This window comes from Chiloscyllium plagiosum, chromosome 11 (genome assembly GCF_004010195.1).
Source record: "Chiloscyllium plagiosum isolate BGI_BamShark_2017 chromosome 11, ASM401019v2, whole genome shotgun sequence".
NCBI lineage: Eukaryota > Metazoa > Chordata > Chondrichthyes > Orectolobiformes > Hemiscylliidae > Chiloscyllium > Chiloscyllium plagiosum.
The window spans coordinates 76,837,658-76,853,984 of record NC_057720.1 but is presented as its reverse complement, the minus strand read 5'-3'; the positions used below and the strand labels follow the sequence as shown (position 1 = coordinate 76,853,984).

General features: G+C 40.8%; 1 protein-coding gene across 1 annotated transcript in view; it reads right to left on the bottom strand.

Annotated features, from left to right (window-relative positions):
• Window positions 1-16,327, bottom strand: part of LOC122554592 (flavin-containing monooxygenase 5-like) — a 45,712-nt gene that overhangs the window by 28,005 nt on the left and 1,380 nt on the right. The window contains exons 2-3 of the mRNA XM_043699859.1: window positions 2,426-2,563; window positions 655-843 (exon numbers count right to left, since the gene is read on the bottom strand). Of these exons, the coding sequence (XP_043555794.1) occupies window positions 655-843; window positions 2,426-2,557 (321 nt within the window). The 5' untranslated portion in view covers window positions 2,558-2,563. The remainder of the gene's footprint in view (window positions 1-654; window positions 844-2,425; window positions 2,564-16,327) is intronic.

Here is a 16,327-nt window from a genome sequence, read left to right as displayed (position 1 = left end):
AGTAACACACAGAAACTTTACATTAGGGATAGCACAACTATATAATTAGAAGCTTAAAGATTATAAGATAATAAAGGTCAAATCTAGAACCAGTTTTGAAAACTCTATTCTCAGACAATTTCCAGACGAGAGAAGTAGATTTTAAAGCAGGGGTTGAAAACAGTAGGTTTGATCTTTCTAAGGTTGTATTGGAGGATGTTTCTCCTCCTCCAGTGCTGAATATCAGATGAGCAATGGAGCGAGATGGAGGTTGAGGTGAGATAAGCATGAGTGGCTTCAGCAAACATGTAAATACTAAAGTTGTGTTTTCGAATGCTCCTGCTCAGGGTCAGCACACAGATAACCATAAACAGAAGAAGATCAAGGATAGATCCCTGAGGACACCAGCAGTAATGATCTACAAACAGAAAGAGAATCCATTGGAATAATACTCTGGCCGTTATTGGATGGACAAGAATGGGACCAGTTGAATACAGTTCCATGACGATGCAAAGGTGTTGAAGGAAGATGGTGTGGTCAACCTTGTTAAAGGCTCTGGAGATGGCGAGAAGGTTAATGCTGTTCTCAGACTGAACAAATTATTTAGTTCCCCAAGTAGGACCAGCCTCACGATGATACATGCTGCAGCTTTGCAAAAACAAATCAAAATCCTACCTTGAACCGTACATACTTCAACAGATTGAAATGCTTGGCGTAAAGGTGGAAGTACTCCAGAATCCGGCTGTTATGCATGTAGTTTGGGTAATCATCAGGAATTGGAAAGTCGCTGAAGCACATCATCTCCTTGGAGGTATTAATGATCAATGATTTATAAATGCTGGCCCTACCATCTGTTACATTTTCCTGAACAAAAGATTAAAAGATAAATTTGTAAGAGATTTTTGCATGAACATTTGGCATGAAACCTCTTGGCTTATTTTTGAGAAGTACAGACCTAAATTTGACTGTTACCAATTTGAATCTGAGAATTTTTATCTTAATCACAATTTTAAAATATTTTCCCGATTTGCCACCTAGCCCTTACTTACCAGTCGCTAAGGTCACATTTGAGATCCTTTGCTGTTTAATGTGAAAATCCCCATCTCTGTAGACTTACCCCACAGCCCAAACACCAAGCCTCAGCCTCCTAATTCCTGATCTGCCTGCAATGTTTCAACCCACTTATCTCTAAATGAAAACTAAAGGTGTAGTCTCTGAGGAACACCGTCGTGTTTAAACTGCAACTTTTCCTCTTTCTGTCTTTGTAGCTTAGCATCCAATCGGCTTTATTGTTTCCTGCTGAGTAGTAGTTGGTCATATTGAGCATATGCAGAAAAGAGAATGCTGAGGAAATTATCATCTTTGGGATTGTCAAGAAATTTAAGAGAATAGACATACAAAGGATATTCCCACATGTAGGGGCCACCAAAGCAAGAGATTGAAAAGACAACATAGCCATTTGTAAATCCAACAGGGATTTCAGGAGAAACAACTTTACCCAGAGAGTGGTTCGAATGTGCAACTCACCCACTGGTGGAGGTGAATATTCAAACCGTATTTAAGTGAAGCTAGAGAGAGGAAGAAACAGTACCATATGCTAATAGTGACAGGTGAAGAGGGAGGAGGCTTGTTTTTGGAGGAGAAACATTGATATACATTGTTAGTCTAAACGTCTCAAATGATTATTTGTAAAGCATTTTCAGATGAAGTTACATAGTTTGCTTTGTAAAAGCTCTGCCAGCTGGTTATATAACAGTTCAATTACATATAACCAACTGTCATTCTGTGTAGGCATGCGCTTGAAATAAACTTTAAGAACTCTTTGGTAAATTTCTTAACTTCTAGGATATTGTCTTTTGCTGCCTGAGATGGTGAGGTTGGTACTAATGGAATATTCGATGGCTAGGAGTATACTACTCCATGTCTGTGATGAGACTAAGGAGGTGTATTGTGCAGTTGCTGAATATGTGATAAGAGATCTGTTGACACAGATTTTGCAAATGACCACTATTTCATATTAAAATCTTGATCGCACAGTGATAAGTGCACAAGTTGAGCTGAGGAAATCTTAATCACCATTAAGGACTATTTAAACCTTGATCAACAACAATTGGAGTTACCTAGTAAGCAGTGCCAAGGCCTGATAGGGTAAGCAAGGATCCACTTGTATAAATTACTTTTAGATTTGGATCAGTATCTAACCACGATTTATATCCTTGCAATATACAAGGGACAGTGCAACAAAGTCCAGCACTTTACTCCCGTTTCAGACAAATTAAGCATCATGGTAGGCCAAGTGTACGGAGTTTAAAATTGAGTACATATAAGTGCAATTATCTTTTTATTTGAGATCACTACCATTTTGAATTGAATGGCAAGAACAGAAAGGAATGAAGTTGGAACCTTGCGACTTTCAATCACACTAAATGAAACCCCCAGAGCATACCTGAAAGTTCCAAAGCCCTCCAATGTCATTGCTCCTCTCAAAGCAGACAGGCTCCAAGTCTTCATCCAGGCAGCACTTTATACAGGCTAGGCCACTCGAACCAGCCCCAATAATGGCAACTCGCTTTGTCATTTTCACCTACCAAAGCAAACAGCCACTAGTTAAATATTTCATTGGGTAAAAATACATCGAGACACCAAAATAAACTAGTTATCGTTGCAGCTGAGAAGGCCATTCAACTTATTGTGTCCATGCTGGTCTGCCTATGGAATATTTTGATATTCTGTCATTCCCTGGACTCCTCTCCCTACGTTCTGTAACATTCCTCCTCTTCTTATATTTCGATACTTGTCGCCATTATGTTCTACAAATACATCAACTTTTTCAATGGAAATCACAGGCTAACTATATTATTGGATCGGAAGGCAATCAGGGGTTAACAACTGTAGTTCAAGAAGGCACAACCGGGGTGGGCATTGATGGGTTACATCTGGTTCATTCTTAAGATTTTTATCAAATGTTAATTGCAGTGTGTAATCGTACCAAGATGACAATATGATGTACACTCCTCCTGTGTGAGATTGAAATTATGCATGTAATAGACCACATTATTATGAACATTTCTCAGGAAGAATACAATTGTTTAGTGATGCCGTACACACACTAGAACCTCAGTCATATGTTTCTTACATTCATGGAAGACAATGCCAGCTAAGTTTCCACAGGGGTAAGTGCTTGGGCCCCAGCTTTTCACAATATATATCAACAACTTTTATGAGGGAATCAAATAAACAATTTCAAGGTTTGATGAAATTAGGTGGGATAACGAGTTATGTGGAGAAAATAGAGATCAGGGCAATTTAGACATGTTGGGTGAGTGGCCAAATGCACAGCAATTGCAGTAAAATGTGGAGAAGTGTGAAGTTGCTCAGTAAGAAAAATGTTGGCATATAAAAAGGTCCTGGGAGTCCTTGGGCACCAGTCATTGAGAAAAATCAAGCAGGACAAACAGGTAGTTAGGTAGGAAAATGATATGTTGGCCTTCTCCGCAAGAGAATTTGAATACAATGGCAAGAAAATCTTATTGCAACTGTACAGGGCCTTGGGAAGACCACAACTGGAGTCTGATGTGCACTTGCCACAGAGCAGTACAGCAAAGGTCCACTGGATTGATTCCTAGCATGCAGATTTTTCATGTGAGGAGAGAATGGGGCGATTGGGCTTGCATTCACTGGACTTTAGAAGAATGGGAGGGGATTTTTTTGGAAACATATACAATCCTGAGAGGACATGGCAGATTGGAATCAGGGATGATGTTTTCCCTGGCTGTCATTGTCCAGAATGAGGCGTCACCATCTCAGAATATACAGTGGGCCATTTTGGCTGAGATACTGAGAAATCACTAGGATGGTGATGAACCCTGTGGAGTTCTTTACCACAGAAAGCTGTGAAGATCAAGTCACTGAATATGTTTAAGAAAGAATTAGATTTCTAGAGGCTAGAGGTATCAAGAAATGTGGAATGAGATCAGGAGGATGGTGTTTAGATAGAGGATCAGCCTTCATAATGCTGAATGGTGGAGGGGATTCAATGGGCTGAATGGCATAAACCTGATCCTATTTTCCATGTTTATAATGTTAATTATGTAAGGTATTGAGTTATATGGAATTGTAATGCTTTGAACAGAACCAGATTTAGTGAGGTGTCTCCAAGTAATATAAAACTAGAGTGGGTAGAGTCTTCATTGACTGAAATCAGCAATTCCATTGCAAACTGTGCTGAAAATTGTGGCAATCTTGAAATCAATTTTTTTCCCTAGATTCTGCTCAAACTCATTTAAATATGGCTAAAGACAAGTTCTGCCATGAAACAATACATTTAGGCAGGGCTTGCATTTGACACAATGACCCAAATCTTCAGCAGAGTGGCAATCATCAACTTATAGCCAAGTCACTCAAATATCTCCCACCCCCAAAACTCCCCCCAACCCCAAATCAACAAGATGCTGCATTTCTTCTGGGACCTTCCAAGTCTTCTCCAAAAATAAGGAGTGCAACTATCCCTCAGAGAGCCCTCTTAGAGTAAAACCTGGAGAAGAGTGAAGTTGCTCAGTAAGAAGATGTTGATGTACCAAAGTTCCTGGGAGTCCTTGTACACCAGTCACGGAGTGGTGTCATGGGGAGACAGGGTACACCAGAGCAGCACCCTCTAAACAACGGCAAGCTTAAAAGGCCAGAGCAAATGTTAGTAAGTGGGGGAAAGGGTGAAATACTGAATGGGATGGGTGGCAAGGAAGGTGGGAATAGGATGGGTGAGTTGGATAGTGGGTAAGGAGTGGATGGAAGTAGCCAAGTTGCTGGGGGAATGGTCAACTGGTCTGGCAGGTGGTTGAGGGATCTGGTCAGGGAGGACAGTCAAGTGCTGAGATTGGGGTGTGTGGGGGAGGAAGGAGGTATAGCTTAGATCTGTGGAGTAGCAGGGAGTCAATATAAGTGGATGGGGAGGGGTCAGTTGTGTAGTTAACCAGGAGTTAGGCTGGGTTTTTTTCCTCTCCTACATTCCTTGGGTAACTACATTGAAACTGTCCTACCTCAGCGATGGTAACTCAGAGGGGACTGGGAAAAAGAGCAATTGCCTGTCAGAAGTTCAAACGTCCCAGGCAATTGCCGAGGCGGGCACATCAGGACTTACACAGCTCGGTGCGTGTGATGGTCCGGAGTTCAGAAGATAGTTAGTGCAAAAGGTCATGGAAACCAGAGGTGTGCCAAATGCTACATGCACAAAAAATTGGAACCCAAGTTATGTTAATATTGGGGGAACTGCACTGAAAAATCAAGTGGAAAGTCAAGTCCATATTGTATGCAAGCAGAGCTGAATAGAACTTATAAAGAACGATACACACCAGCTCGCCATGTGTTCTCCTCTACACTAGAGAGACAAAATGCAGACTGGGTAACCGCTTTGGAGAACACCTCTGTTCTGTTCTCAAAAAGTACTCCGAGCTTCCCACTGCCTGTCACCCACTGTGTTCCCTGATCCACATCTCTGTCTCATGCCTGCTGAAGTGCTCCAGGAGGCTTAGTGTAAGCTGGAAGGACAGCATCTCATTTTCCACTGGAGACTCTGCAGCCTTCAGGGCTCAACATCGATTTCAACATTTTTTGGGCCTGAGCACCTTCTCCCATATCCTTTACCAACCCCCACAATCCAGGACTTGTTATCACATGGGCTGCTTTCAGCACAGCCAACCCATGTTTACTCACTCATAGTCCGCATTACAAACATTTCTTTCACCCACCATTATCCATTCCTTTGTCATCCCAACTGCCGCTCTCTCTCGCTGGGCTCCATCTCCACCTATTGTTCACTCCCTTCCCCCACTCCACCACCCAATGTTTAGCATATATACAAACATTTTCAGGTGGGACTTGTTTAGTTTGTGATTATGATCGGCATGGACTGGTTGGACTGAAGGGTCTGTTTCCATGCTGTATGACTCTACTTTCCCAGCTACAATCAGTTCTGAGGAAGTTTACTGGATCCAAAATGCTTTCTCTTCATAGATGCTGCCAGAGCGGAAGGGTTCCTCCAGCAATTTCTGTCTCGGTTTCAGATTTCTGGCATCCACAGGTCTTTGGTGGGTTTTTTTTTAAGGATAGCGGACAGATAGCTAGAATCGAGTTGAATGCAATTTCAAAGCCATCTTTTTCTCACTGGTCCCAGGATGGGCAACTGCATTTTTTCTGTACTTTTGATTTTGCTATTCGTTTAATGAAACTGTTAAAACGTTCTGATGCCATGAGTTTTATTAATTGTTATCCAAAGCACAAGATTCTTATACTTAAACTGTCCACATTCTGCACTTGTTTACTGCTATCAAAAGGTTTACATTGTACCAAACAGATAACAGAAAAGGAATCAATATTGAGTCCCAGGCCACATCATGAGTAGGACTACACAAACAAAGTGACATTCATCTATTTTTGATCTTCTTTCTATCCTTCAACCATCCCTTTCACATGTCATCACAACGTTTTGAACAAAACTATGTCTGCACTTCCCCTCAACTGAAAACACTTGAGGGTGTTCACTGTCATTCAGTGGGCCAACAGGAAATGTACAGAAGTTTAATTGAGAACAGGTAAAAGTGAAGTGAGGCGTCCAGTACTCTCTCTGGGATGTCAATGCCAGTGCACAATGCCACAAGTTTCAAGAGACCAATAGATTGACTTTTGGGTTCAAACATCAAGACATTCAGATATTTATCATAATTTAATACTCCCACCCACCCCCTAGTCTCCTTTCTATGGGAAGGATGTTGTAAAATCTGAAAAGGTTCAGAAAAGATTCACAAGGATGTTGGCAGGGTTGGAGGATTTGAGCTCTTGGGAGAAGCTAAATAGTCGGGGGCTGTTTTCCCTGGAACATTGGAGTTTGTGGTGTGACCTTATCGAGGCTTATAAAATCATGAGGGGCATGGATAGGACAAATAGACAAAGTCTTTTCCCTGGGGTGGGGGAGTCCAGAACTAGAGGGCATAGGTTTAGGGTGAGAGGGGAAAGATACAAACAGACCTAAGGGGTAACTTTTTCATGCAGATGCGTGTATGGAATGAGCTGCCAGAGGAAGTGGAGGAGGCTGGTACAATTGCAACATTTAAAAGGCATCTGGATGGCTATATGAATAGGAAGGGTTTGGAGGGATATGGGCCAAGTGCTGGCAAATGGGGTTAGATTAGGTTAGGATATCTGACCAGCATGGACGAGTTGGACCAAAGGGTCTGTTTATGTGCTGTACATCTCTATGACTCTATGGTTCCATAACCTGCTTGTACATGATTGAATAATGTCTTCAGGGCATGTTGGACTTTAATCTGAATCTTATAGACCAGAGATAAGAAACTACCACTGCACCACAAGACCCTGAATTGACATTATTTTCATCTAATATTGTTTATGGTAAACTCTCTTCAAGTGTTGCTGCTCTTGCCTTTAAATTTGCTGCCATCAATACTCTTCCTAAAGAATATCTTTAATGCACCATCCTTGCAAACTGCTTCCCCCATCTTCAACCTCCTGTCCCTCTCCAAAAAATTTGAACATACTTTCACCTTCCAAATGCATGGCCATATTTCCGAGGACACGAATGCTTGGGTCTCTCTAAATTGGCTTCAGCCACTACCAAAGCACTCGAATGTGTCTTATCTTCCACAAATCACATGTTACGTGACCATGCCAAAATTATTGCATTCTTTTCAATTTGTCTGCAACCTTCGACAATTTGATTTGTGACATTCACTTACTGGGTTACATTCTGATCTACCTGATTGTAGCCCAGTGTAAAGCTAATGACCTCTCTTTCCACTCCATTCTGAATTGCTCTGATGTCTTCCAAGGATCCAACCTGGGTCTCTTCTTAGTTCCATTGTCCCTTGGTGACATCAAATAAATAAAAGGTGTTCATTTTCACATCTGTATTGATGACACCCAGTTCTACCTCATCCACCATGAGTTTTGACTCTTCCGACTTGTAGTAGTCAGACCATATTCAGAAGAAGATTCCTCCAATTAAATATTGGGTTGACACTAAAGTTGTTGTCTTTGGTTATTCTACCACGTCAGTTTTCTAGCTATCAATTCCATCCCTCTGCCTGGTAACTGACTGAGAGTGAACTATGCTTTTTGCAATTTTGGTGTCATACATAACCTCAAGAAGAGTTTCCCACCACCTTGATTTGATTGAAGCTTTATTGTCACACGTACTCAAGTACAGGAGTACTGTGAAAAGCGTACAATGTTGCCATACATGGCGCCATCTTAGGCACATGGGTACTTTGGTACAAACTTAAAGTACAAGTAGTAACATACAGAAACAAAGTTGAAAGTAAAATGTTATCATTGTTCTGAGTGTAAGTAGAAAAATAAATAAATAAAGTTAAAAGTTAATATTGCAGAGCTTCCTAAAATCAAGTGGAACAATAAAGGGAATAAAGGGAAAGGTTCAACCATCTTTCTTAAGTGGTCCCCCTGCAAGGGCTCAGTCTCTGCCTCTTGGCCCACTCTCCGAGAAACCTCGGACTTCCTGCTCTCAGCGCCAAAGATGCCCTGGGCCCTCTCCCACCAGCATTTCAGGCTCGCTTTAACCACATTGGGCTCAGGCCCACAGCCGCTTTCCCGCACCGGACTTCCAGCCGACATGGCTCTAGGCCCTCAGCCACTGCAAGGCAATGCTTTCGCCACTGCTGCTTCTTCCTCCGGGACTCCAGAGGGTAAGTAAAAAAAGATGAGAAGGGGACAGAAAGAAAAATAAAGAATGCAGTTGGCCTGGAGCAGACAGGCATACTGTGCTAGTGCCTGCCATCTTCAACAGCTGGCTCACTCTCTTCTACTACCGCTGCCTTAAAAAAAATTACATTCACTTTCCTTGTATTTCTCCTTAACCATGCATTTCCCTGCACAGCTTTCCAGACTTGGACAAGAGTCAATGTCACATGGATACAAACTGAGCTGGACCTTACCATGCCATCACTAAGACTGCCCATTTCCATCTCCATAGCATTACCAAACACTATTCTTGCCTCAACCCAGCTTTCACTCATCCATCTTTATTATTTCTAGACTTAACAATTCCATCTCACCTCTGGCCAGCCTCCCACATTCTACCCTCTGCAAACTTGAGTTCATTCAAAGCGCTGTTGTCCATGTCCTTATTCACACCAAGTCCTTTTCACCCATTCTCCCACCTTTTGTTTTCTGAATTACACTGGCTCACAGTGAACAAGTACCTCAATTTTAAGATTCTCCTCCTTGTTTCTAAATCCATCCATTGTCTCACCTTTTCTTATCTCTGTAGTCATTCCAGCTCAGAGGTATCTGTGATTCTGACCTCTTCAGCATCCAATATTCTTATTGTGCCACTTATAGTTGGTTGTGCCTTCTGTAGTGATTGGAACAAAGTCAGTCAAATGGACATCATAGAATATGTGCTCCCTGACTGGGGCTGTGAATCTGGTTCAATCAGGGAGCCCTGACTGACCGTTATAAGCAGGAGTGTCAGAGGTTCTGCTCACTCTCAGAACCAGCTCTGTGCTCGATGGATCTGGGTCATATACTATGCACATGTAAATAAGGGGTGATTTGGTGATAGGATATCAGCCTCGGTGGAGTTATTTCATCTTCAGTTGCCTATGTGCTATTCTTTGGAATCCCCTCCATAAATCTGCCCAATCTCACTCCTTCATATTTTTTCTGATGACACACACTATAAAGCCTACTATTTGATCAAGCGTTTGATCATTTGCCAAAACAATTCTTTATGTAACTTGGTGTCAAATTTAGCTTGATATTCTCCTATGGAGTGCCTTTGGATGTTTTATTACTTTAAAGGCACTGTATAAATAGAATTTGTTCATATTATAATATGACTAATAACTAGTGAGAATATTGTCTCAGGGTGCATTTGTTTAATAGACAGTAATTTCTGCAATAGTACATCAAGGCTGCTATTACTTATGTACCAGTTGACTCTCAATTGTGCAGCATTTAGTTAACATTATAATAAATTAAAGTGGGATCAGGGTGATGGCTGCTCCTTCTCTCTTACGAGGAATGGCATAGAAGTCTACAACATATGAGGTGAGCAGCACAATGTGATTCCTCCCAGTGAGGGGCGAACCAAGCAAGACAAACAGCACTGAAATGAGACAGCATTAGGCACTGGCACCAAAGCAACAATTGTTCCTTTCCACAAGACATACACAAGGCAATATTTCAGAGCTCCTGTAATAATACATTACCAGTAGCACCAGCTGTGCTGTACAAATACCACCAGCTGCACTGTTCAAATATGTTTGCTGCTGAGAATCTTGAGACACTAGCGTTTATATTTCATCAGGCCACATTCTGAAGAAGATACCAACAGGTTGCATCAAAAAGCAGTCGCCATTCTGCAGCCCACACCCCATGTTATGTGATAGCAATCAAAAGTGTAAGGAATCTACTGAGTCAGAGGAGAGGAGAAACCGAGAGGATACGAGGCAAGAAAGAAAACAATCACAAGAACAGGGTTACATATGATTCAACCTAGAAATGCAAGTGGCGGTGGAGGACAGTCAGCTCATTTTAGCTGGACATCAAACGCTTTTTAGAGCAAATTTCCATACGCTAGAGCACATCCCCCAGAGTCATTAAGTGTCCCTCCACAGCAGAGCTCAGTACTCTGGAACTTCAGTGTCCTTTATCATTAAACTTAATCTGCAGCAAAGCAATGTACCTCAGACCATCATTCCTCCTCAGCACCATGCCATTTAATCCAGCCTGTTATGCCCCAGGCCTCTGGATTTGCTCTTCACCAAATTCCCATGTAGGATAGTAATATAAACTAATGCTCTTTCCTCACTTCTTACGAGTCACTTCAAGGTCATGCATGAGTACAGTATTAATTCTGAGTAAAAATAAAATCCAAGCTACTCCACCATATTTCTAAGACAGCCATTAATTGCATATCCCATCTAAGTGACAACACATGCATCAACTGTACATATAATATTGACCCTGGATTGCTTTCCACAAAATATTGATGCTTAAAGTCCACCTGATATATGTAGTAATTGGAACAAAGTCAGCCAGGTAGATCTCATAGAATATGAGTTTCCTGATTGTGACCTTTGATGTGAAGGGCACTGCTTGTCACTGGCCACTTGGGTGTTTCCTTTCTTCCTGGTGGTGGAAATTTGAATAAAGATTCATGCACCTTGTGTCTCTCACTGTGTGTCACACCTGCACACACACCACATGGGTGCTGGGGGGAAAAATAAGCACTATCGCATTTGGGCGGTAGTGTGGGGTAAAAACAAAAAAAAGAAAATAAAAAGCAGGAATGTCAAGCATCCTAAAAAAAGGAGTGTTGCAATAGTGTGGGGGTAATAAAAAAAAAGGAGTGACAGACATCCTTTAAAAAGAAAAAAAAATAAACAGGAGTGTCAGGGGTTCTGCTCACTCAAGAAGCCAGCTCTGAGCTAGCGGGGTCGGTGTCATATACTGTGCATGTGTAAGTAAAGGGTGACTTGGTGATGGGATACTGGCCTTCATAGAGTTATTTCAATACAAAACCTTATTGTTCCATTGAACCGGTTTCCTCACCTTTCTGGAATACCCCCTGCCCCCATGTGTTCCAAGGTCATTCAAACAGTACTTTTTGAATGCCAACAATATCCTTTTTATCGGGGGTATGTATGGAGGAAATACAATGTTTAATAGGGGCATAGAGTTAAGGTGTAATGCTGCATACGTATGACAACTGATAAGGCCATAATTAATGTACTATGTGGCATAGTGGTACTGGAGTTACTTAAAAGAGTTTTATCAGCATTGGATCCTGCACCCATTTCTGATAAAGCGTTGCTGTTGAATACAATGCATGTTTGAATAATTTCTTCCAAGTTAGAAACTTTGCCTTTTAGTACTCGTTATTAATGTGGCTTCATTCAGCTCTAGGGCTGAGGGTGCCAGTAACTCTTTTAATTGGTTTGAGCACCTAATGTTTGTACTGTTGAAGGTATCCCTTATTGCACTATGCCTAATAATATGGTGATAGACCCCAGAGATATAACAACAGAACTTCTTCGTTAACTGGTATAGATTTTGAAGTCTTATATGTTTATCTCCAATTACCCTGAAGCTGGACGATGTTAAGATTTGGCGAGTCCAAGATTGTTTTGAAATGTAAGTTCTTTTTTTCCAAAGCGTCACTTGAGAAATTACAGCATGTGAACAAACCATTTAGCTGAACTGGTCTATGTTTATGCTTCACTTCAGGGTCATCCCCATTCCTCTTCAGCTAACTCCATCAGTATAGCATTCTCTTAGTGTCTCATCTGTTGATTTTGCTTTCCCTTAAAAACAGTTGTCCTTTCATAAATATAAAATCCTTCATCAGGACACTCCCACCTTCTCTAGCATCTATTTTCTTGCAAAATGAGAATTTATCTATTCAGTATTCTCTGACTTATATAAATCGGTGGCATCAGCCTTGTAAATTGTTCTTGTACTCTCTCCAGTATGTCTATGTCTTTTCTATAACTTGGAGATCAGAATTGTGCACAGTAATTTAGTTTTTCGGTCTATTCCAGATAATGTAATTTCTGGGTTTTTTTTTCAGTTTGTCAGTCTAGGAATGAGCTGCACTTTTTTTAAAAAAATGGTCTTATTAACTTCTTCTAGTGATTTGTGCACCCGTAACTTACATTTCTTTGGAAACTAACTCTCAAGAAGGTGGAGGTACAAGAAGAATACAACCTCTGTTTTCTTCCCATCAAAAGTCACTGCCTCTCAATTATCTGTATTAAAATTAATTGGTCAATTCCCCACACACTCTGCAGAGAAAATGTCTTGGGTTTTGTTGCAGCCTTCCGCGTTATTGACTATGCCCACAATCTGCTGTCATTCATAAAATCTCCAATTACTACTGTAAGCAGTGAACAACTGTGATCCTAACACCAATACTTAGGGAGCCTGATTATTTTAATTATTCATTCAATGGCGTTGGGAAGGGATCTTCCAAGATTTTGGCCCAGTGGCAGTGAAGGATTTCCCACCTTTTGTCAGTCTGAATAGATACCCTTCACTCCAGTTCTGTTTTGTTGCCAATATGCTAGCCATTTTGCGACTTGACTCCCTTGCTCCACATTTTCTGATTGAAGTTGTGAGCCCTGGCTTTTATTTCAAAGGGAATGCAGTACAAAAAAAGGGAAGTCCTGCAAAAATTACGCAAGGCACTAGTTAGATCACAACTGGAATACCATGAAGAGTTTTGTTACTCTTGTCTAAGGCATTGGAAGCAGTCCAGGGAAGATTCAGTGAGTTGTGAAGGTATAGAAGGAATTTCATCTGAGAGAATGAAAGGAAGTGGGAAAGAGCTGCTTGGTGACCATTGTGCTCCTGACACCTTGGAGTCCGGATCCGCATTTTGGAAGTCTGCTGTAGCTAGTACTACTTGAATAATGAATATATCTATCAACCACCAGCACAATTCCAACTGCCCAAAAACTGCACCACTTATACTCGTAGAGGTAACTTGTGTTATGTGTTCCATGATTGAAGTATGTCGAAAAATTGGGCATTGTCTATGCACAAGTTTGGTCTTAGCACCTTGTGAAATGTAATTGCTGTTGTAATGTTGGGAAGACTAGAAGGACATTTTCTGGATGACAAACAACAGTCAGAACAATGACCAGGTAATTTATTTTACTGCTGATTGCTGGCATTGTCTCTGCAAATGCATTTTGTGATTCACCACTCAATTTCAAATTTTTATATTTGAACAAGAAAATAACTTAGATTAGTAATATCGCAGACAAAAATTCTCCATTGGGTTGTTGTCAGTCAGGGCAGATTACAACTTCTAAATCCATCATGATTGTACTGAATGTAGTGGGACAGGCACAAATAACCCATGCCTATTCTTACATTCCAAAATGATTTTCAAAATAACTTAAATTGTAAGAAAATTCATTTCTGAAAGAAAGAGAGCAGTTTTCAAGAAATTGAGCAATTGGTGCTGGAATTAAAAAAAAAGTTATTTTCCCAAATTATTCTAACCATTAATCCAAACATTAATCAGTGTTTTCTGTGGCAGAGAATCCTCACCCTGTCCACAAGAAAATAAATATAAGGCCTTCACATTCTTTTCCAGCCAGACTTCTTTTTGTTATTTTCCTTCAAAATTGAAAGAATATTGAGAATGCCTGGAATTTGACTTAAAAATCCTGTTCCACTCCATTTTCAATGTAATTACAATGCACTTAATCTGCCAAGTCAGCAACTCCCACATAGACAGAAGGATCTTTTTAAAAATGACCGATGAAAGCCATTTTCGTGTCTGGGCAACAATTGTGCAATAAGGGTAAATTTGCTGACTGCTAACATAAGATCACTTATCTCTTAAGTAAATTCGTTGAACAAAGTCCAAAGCGTTCGGCTTGTCATTTTTATGTTGATTGTGACTTGCAACTTAGCCACTTAATGACTGAACAAGAGACTGGAGCCACAATGAATCTAACTGTAAGGCGAGCAAATTTGTTGCTTCAAATACTATGTAAATACAGACGAGTTCAGATACACTTTCTTCCCATATAACTATATTACATGAAAAATGAGTCAAAAAGGATTTTGGGATATGTAACCAGATTTTCATCCAGCCTGAATTTACACAGAATTCAAAGAGAAGAGTAGAATTTGTGTCAGTTTTTAATAGCTTGCAGTGGTGAGCAATGTGAGGTTGGAAATATAAACAAGATAGTAACAGACTTCAGGAATACATTAACTGCTGAAACAGACAGATGGAATATAAGGCAGGGGAGTATGCACTGATACAGTTTGGAAGGAAGAATGAAGACAAGTAGTGTAATGTTAATTTTAAGGCCAGGTGCAGAAAGAAAGAGACCTGGGGAGCTAAAATGCAAAGGGAAAATAAATATAAAAATTTGAAATTGAAAGGTGAATCGCAAAATGCATTTGCAGAGACAATGCCAGCAATCAGCAGTAAAATAAATTACCTGGTCATTATTCTGACTGTTGTTTGTCATCCAGAAAATGTCCTTCTAGTCTTCCCAACATTACAACAGCAATTACACTTCACAAGTACCTCATTAGCATTGAAGCACATCAGATTAGAGATTAGATTAATTACAGTGTGGAAACAGGCCCTTCGGCCCAACAAGTTCACACCGACCCGCCGAAGAGCAACCTACCCAGACCCATTCCCCTACACCTAACACTACGGGCAATTTAGCATGGCCAATTCACCCAACCTGCACATTTTTGGACTGTGAGAGGAAACTGGAGCACCCGGAGGAAACCCACGCAGACACGGGGAGAATATGCAAACTCCAGACAGACAGTCACCTGAGGCAGCAGTGCTAACCACTGAGACACCGTGCCGCTCATAAAACTTTTGGAACATTGAAACTTTTGGAACAATGAACAGTGTTCTATACAAGTTCAATTTGTTTGTTTGGAGAATCTTAGTTGAATTCTCCATGGTCACAATTACAGCAAAAAGACATCAATCCAGCAATATTAACTAGTGCTCAGATTCTGGCCTGAGTAGCTTTAAACGATAAACTTTAATATATAGAAGCAAACAATTGTGACTGTGAGAAATCTGAAACAAAGGGAGGCAGGAAAAGCTCATAGGGTCTGATAGCAGCATCAGACAGAAAAAAAAAGCTAACATTTCAGCTCCATGACCTTTCATCAGTAGCGGGTGGAAGTTAGACAAAAGCAAAATATCCCCCTGCAGATATAGAAAACTAGAAATAAAATTCCATAAAACATTAGGAATATTTTAGGAAAGTGCAAGGATAGAGAGTCAGAAAAAGAACAAAAGGGTAAGTCGGTGGTCTCAGTGATTTGAGATGCAAGGTCAAACAGAGAGGTAAGAGGACAAATGAAGAAATAAATATGTCTGGAGGAGGTGTCATACATAGCTGGCAAGTTAAAGTGAACAAAAAGGAAATAAGAGACAAGAAACTAGATAAAACAAAGACAAAGGAAGCAGAGTAAGGGTAGAGGTTAGCATTTTTAAATTGTTGAATACAATGTTGGTCCGGAAAGAAGATCCCAGGCAGATCTTAACTCAATCTCCTTTCCTGGAACGCACTAAGAAAGGTATTATCAATTGAGTGGATATTTCAAATACAAAGGCACAGATTGCCGTAGATCTTCAAGGGGTGAAATCCACAAGTTGAAACTTTATTGTTGGAACAGCACAGCAGGTCAGGCAGCATCCAGGGAACAGGAGATTCGACGTTTCGGGCACAGGCCCTTCTTCAGGCCCTGTGCCCGAAACGTCGAATCTCCTGTTCCCTGGATGTTGCCTGACCTGCTGTGCTGTTCCAGCAAT